Source organism: Echiichthys vipera, assembly GCF_963691815.1.
Source record: "Echiichthys vipera genome assembly, chromosome: 8".
Lineage (NCBI taxonomy): Eukaryota > Metazoa > Chordata > Actinopteri > Perciformes > Trachinidae > Echiichthys > Echiichthys vipera.
In genome coordinates, this window is record NC_139833.1 from 14,009,362 (window position 1) to 14,015,361 (window position 6,000).

The 6,000-nt window shown below is 43.3% G+C and overlaps 1 protein-coding gene across 1 annotated transcript; it reads left to right on the forward strand.

Moving 5' to 3' along the window:
• The first annotated feature begins 2,063 nt into the window (after positions 1–2,063).
• s100t (S100 calcium binding protein T) lies at positions 2,064–2,819 on the forward strand. The gene is made up of 2 exons (XM_083918003.1): positions 2,064–2,321; positions 2,406–2,819. Exons 1-2 carry the CDS (start codon positions 2,160–2,162, stop codon positions 2,568–2,570), a joined length of 327 nt encoding a protein of 108 aa, XP_083774129.1. The 5' UTR covers positions 2,064–2,159; the 3' UTR covers positions 2,571–2,819.
• The last annotated feature ends 3,181 nt before the right edge of the window (positions 2,820–6,000 follow it).

Here is a 6,000-nt window from a genome sequence, read left to right on the forward strand (position 1 = left end):
CACTTGCTAAATATAGCTGTGATATCCCTGACTAGTCAGACTCAGCAGCCTTTAGATGCATCAACTATTGCAACCAGATACCAACATACAGTATACGCTTCCTATTGTGCACCACCCTCCACTCTGCAACACTATACATACACACATATGGTGCATACGAATGGCACATACACCGTGCTACCCCACTCACTGACACAATATACTACAGTGACGACACACAAACAAGAGGATGCTCTGCAGGACCACACATAAAACATACCTTTCATGATCATTGCACTGTTTGTGCATTAATGTTGACGTTGTTTGCTTTCACAAGTATGATCTCTGAGATCATTCATTCAAGAGTGCACGATCATATATGTTTCATCCATTGGCTCTCATTAAATCCATTGCACCGCTTGCATGTGGTGTGTTTTGGAGCCTGAGGTGTGTGCGCATCCTTGTATTAGCATTTTTTCCTTTGTGCGTGTTTTTGCAAAGTCTTTGTTTGGGGATTTCTCTGCATGGCTGCCAGGTGTGATGGTTCCATTCATTGGTGCTACACTAATCCTTCGGATACTGTATCAGGCATGACCCCCCTCTTCCCCCTCTTCCTCTGGTAAACATCCTACATCTACACATACCTCAACATTCTTTGCTGCTGAAAACCTTGACTTGTGCTGAACTGCTGATAATCAAAGTATGTATATCCAATGTCTCAAAGCAACTATGTATACTTGGTATTTTAATTTCCATGCAGACTGACATCTGAGAGCACATTTAAAGTATATATATATATATTTGTGGTGTGGCTTGTGGTCACATTATGGGTACTTCAATTTACCTAATGCTGTTGTCACATTAGTGTTATTTGTCGACATGCCATCTATGATGGGGTGGGGGTGGGGGCAGGTGGATCTTTTGTGTGTCCATTTAGATGATAGCAGGTGTCTGATGCGTAAACAGAGAAGGAGGAGAGGAGCAACAGGTGGAAGGAGGGAGGGAGGGAGAGAGAGGGGAGGAAGGGATAAGTGTGCTGGGTGGAGTGAGGGATGTATTTAAGACGTTGTCCTACTCATCCTCCTCATCCTCCTCATCAGCCACCCTTGCCTTCTCTCTGCACCTGACCAGCACGCCATCACTCGTCCTCCACTCAGGTAAGAGGTAATGTAGAGGACAGACTCCCACTGGGACAGCTGGGTCTCTGTTTTTTTCTCTGAGGTTGTTTTTTTGTGTGTTTTTTACTGTTTGTACTTTTAGTACAAGTAGATTTTTAGGGCTTCAGCCAATGCACAACGCTGTCTGTGAGTGGACTGCTGCCTGTTAAAAGTACATCAGCAACAAAGACAGGAAGAACTTTCTGTTTTTTCACTGTCTTTTTAACTTATGGAACCTTAATTATTCTTGAGCAGAGCTTTCCAAAAATACCTTTCTAATAAATATTTGCTATGCCACTGAGCTTCAAGAGAATGTGGAACATAGTGTCCAGGAGGATAGACCAATGTAAGATGTGATTGACAGTTAGGAAAAGTCTTCACAGTTCAGAGGTGATGTAGGTTGAAGAAAGGCAAAGACTTACACCTGTCTCCGGTGTTTTCTGCCATCCGGTGGAGCTAAAGTAAAAGCCAGATCAGGTTGCCTCTGCGTTGTCCTGGTGTCTCTTCCACTGGTCGGTCTGTTTTACCAGCTTAGAGTTTCACTCTTATCAGCTGGCTCACATGTCCGGCTGCTGTGTCCTCCTGACTCCTGCGGGTCCTCTTGCTGGAGCAAAGCAACAAACAGATAGAGGATCACTTTAATCTGTAGCAGAATCTTATCCGGACAACGGGCATGGAGGAAACACTCCTGATGAGGAAACAGAGCAAACTTGACTCCAGGGTCTCTAACTATGCCAAATACCTCTCCTGTCAGTTTTTAGCCATCTCAGTGATAGTATTGTAGCCAGTGATTAAGTTTTCCATGCATCGATCTGTCTGGCAGCGTGTCTGAGAGAAAAAGGACAGAAAGAGTGTGAGTGTACATGCATTTATGTGTGAAATAGCGCAACCGAGAGAGACTTTAACGTGTATTGATTTAGGGCAGGCTTGTCCTCCAAGCTCCAGAGAGTTTGCAGGCACTGACATGGACTGCCATTGCTTTGTCCTCCTCTCACCCTTTCTCTTATTTTATTTGTCTTCAGAATGTCTTTGCCCAACTCAGAGAATGCCTCCACCCTGGAGAACGCCATGCAGCTCATGATCCAGACCTTCCATAAGTACTCTGGGAACGAGGGGGACAAATATACGCTGAGCAGGGCTGAGCTCAAAGAGATGCTTACCACAGAGCTCGGCAGTTACCTGGGGGTAAGGAGATACTCAGGAATACAAGTTGCACAGTTCAATGCGTATAAAATAGATCCTTAATGTCTGTTTTCTTCACACATGCAGAATGCCCAGGATAAGGAGGCAGTGGATAAGGTAATGGGAGACCTGGATTCCAACAACGATGGTGAGGTAGATTTCACCGAGTTCATCATACTGGTCGGAGCTCTTACTGTGGCATGTAACGACTTCTTCCTGGAGTACAATGACAAGCCAGAGAAGAAGAAGTGAACACCCCTTCTGCACAAAGATGTCCACTCTGCAAACCCAAATGTTCCAGGGAGGAAACCGTTCAGGCAGGAGAGAAGGACATCCTGTCATGGACTTCACATTCACAAATACACACAAACACACACACACACACACACACACACATACACACACACACACACACACACACACACACACACAAACAAACACATCTCATAGTGACTTGAGCAGTAAATGTTGAGTGTTTGTGCACTGTTCAATCAATCCATGACTAGCTATATTATTGCACTGTAAAAACCTGGAGAGTTCAGGTTCAGTTTCCACACCTGTCATTGTTGATTATGCTATATTTATTTATTTTTTCTTTTGCCTTATTTTGTAACACATTAAAACAAAGGAATTTCTCCCTGGAAAGAATAAATATGACCTTCAAACACTTCAAACAATACAATGTCAGTTGTACTTTATTATAGCAGAGAAGATGGGAAAGAACCTATGGTAAGAACACCCGATGGACACCAGGTGGCAGCAAGTGGCCCTTGATCGAATCTGGAGGATTGATATTTTTTATGTGCTTTGCATGCACTGGTACAGCACTTTATTCCAGCGGTGGATGGATGTAGATTGGAGATAGATTTATTAATCACTAGCGAAGAGATATTGGTGTTATATGAATGAAATATATATATTAAGAGATTGTAGTTATATTAGTGACAGTTCTGTTGTGGTGGGAAGTCCATCAGTTGTAATAGGTGAAATAAGCAGATAGCGACTGTACCTACATTCCTGCTTTTACAGTAAAATAATGAGAACTTGAAGTGACCTTGGCTGAGCCCTACACCCATGATTGTTTTAAAGCCCTGCTTCCTAGAAGAAAAAAAGCCCTGTGTGTGTGTGTGTGTGTGTGTGTGTGTGTGTGTGTGTGTGTGTGTCTGTGTGTGCGTGTGTGCGTGTGTGTGTGTATATAAAAAAGGAAGTTGCCAGCCTCGATATTAGAAAGCCAGGAAACCTTTCTTTCTTTCATTCTATCCTGTGGTGTAAGATTAATGGGAATATTGGGTAAAAAACAGTAATTGCCCACAGGTTACATGTATGAGAGTAAAAAAACATGCCACACAGACACATACTTTGATTAATCTGAACCTATAACCTTTATTGGACTGGTTAAGGTGTGCACAGGAGCAGATTTGAGAGTCAGGAAGGAGAAGGGTGAAAGTTTGGGGGGGGGGGGCATGACGGGAGAGGAAGTGAGAAGAAAGGAAGGAGAGTGGAAAGGTCAAAGAGAGAAAAAAAGTGGAGAGCGGACAGCAGCACTTTTGTCCGTGTGGAGCCGTGCAGGCTACAGTTTTCGTAGGTCTCTGATAGGCTTTTCACACTTCCGTCCGAGAACTGTTGGGGACCCCCCTTTCCCCCCTACACCCCTTGTGTATAATTCCATCCTCGAGAGAGACAGCTCCCAGACCAGAACTGAGCTGAGCTGCAGACTTGGCCACGCGACCGTAAAAAGCTGGGGGAAACTCACAGCCATGGTAGTGATTGAGGGTTAGACAGCAGTTTGTAGTGACTTTCTGATGGAGTGACAATACTAACAGTCTTTTGTCTAGGCCTATCCCTCTTTGTTCCTCCTGGATTGTGCTTGCTGTGATCAGATGATCCTGTTTTTATTTATTTTTTCAGTCTGCAACATCATTATAAAGTAAATAACATTAGCACTACTACCTTTCCTTTCTTTTCTGCTTATGATTTTTGCATCCATAACTTATAGCCTAGCGCGGGGGCTTCAGAGTTGGCCCTCTTTTCGTTTCTCTCTTGTTTACTGAAAATTTAATTCAGCCCTGCTCTCTGCATGCCTGAAAAGGCCTTTTGCTTCTCGCTTCTCGCTCTGTTGTCAAAGAACCTGGTAAGATTGCGGTAATAAGACAAATCAGCCTGTTCATGATGAAAAAGGAAAACTGCCTTAATGAATAGGCATTCAGAAAATGTAGGCAATCATTATTCTAATTGGACTAAATGTCAGAAATGTGTTTGTCCATGGAAGACCAGATAAAGGAGAGAGAACTGGAGAGAAGTTGCCAGAGATTAATAGAAGGGAGAGGGAGACACATACAGTATGCTCTTCTGAACATCGTATCTGACAGATGCGATAATGCACTGGGATGTCGGGCACGCACACACACACACACACACACACACACACACACACACACACACACACACACACACACACACACACACACACACACACGTATGTTCTGAACATTACATACTGAAATATGAAATTACATATTAATTACACATACTAGCTTGATTTCCATGATATAATACCCTTCTATCCATCAATATAATTTGATTTACATGTTACTTTTTCCAATATTGATCTTTGCTCCATCTCAACTGAGCTTCCTTGGGGGAAAATATGTTCCACTGCCCATCACATGAAAGGACCTATCCACCATCTTGGCTCAGATTCCTCAGTTTCTCTGGAGCTGAACTCATCTCACTGCAGCTGTGCACTCTGGCACAGTGAGCTGCTGCTGTCCTCTATTAAGTGTGCACAACTGCCCACGCATCTATTACTTTACCCTTTTCATCCCATAATGCAACCTGGCTCTTTCTTTAATTCAATTCCGTTCCATTATATTTTCCTTCACAATCTGTTGCTTGTACACATATTGTGTTAGTGTGCGCATCACAGGCTGTATAGTACAGTTAATATCACATTCTTGTTTAATCTATACAATCATACAACACATCGTAGTCTCTCTATCAGCAACAGACCCTTTGCATGAGCTAACACATAGAGAAATCTTAATAATATATTCCTAATGCTATTCTGTGGTAAGCCGCTATACTATGATAAAATATACTGAATCAGTTCACTGATGTAGTGGATTTGAGGCAAAAAAACAACTAAAAAATAAATGTATAAGAACCTGGATATGAACCTCCCTTCCCTTTCTGATTAGCTCCCTCTGACATCGGTCAATACTGATGATGAGTAATGTCATAGTTGAAGGCGGGCATGTCATGTGTCAATTAAGCAGTCAGCGTCGAGCGGAAAGTGTTGATAGGCTGGCGTGAGGTTCAACAAGGAGTAAATCATCTTTCGCTCCCTGACTGGCTTTAGAGGAGAGCAGGGAGGGACCTTTCCACCAGAAAAGGGAGGTCAGTCCGTTACACATCTGGACAAAAAACTGCAGGTAAGAGTATGATGGTGATTTCCTTTTTCTTAGTTCAAGAAAAAACAGTTGTTCATTGCAAAAACGTTACTATAAAGGTAATGGGCGTGATGGCTGTTCAGTTCTAGTTCTGGTTTCCAGTTCAATAGACACAATAAAACCCAGACTCGCTCCCCCCACCCCCACTCCTCTCCCCGACTCCGGCCCTCTTCCTGCTGTGCTGATTGGTCAGGGGAGCTTTCAAGTCAGCGTGTTCTCGGGCCTGGGAGCGG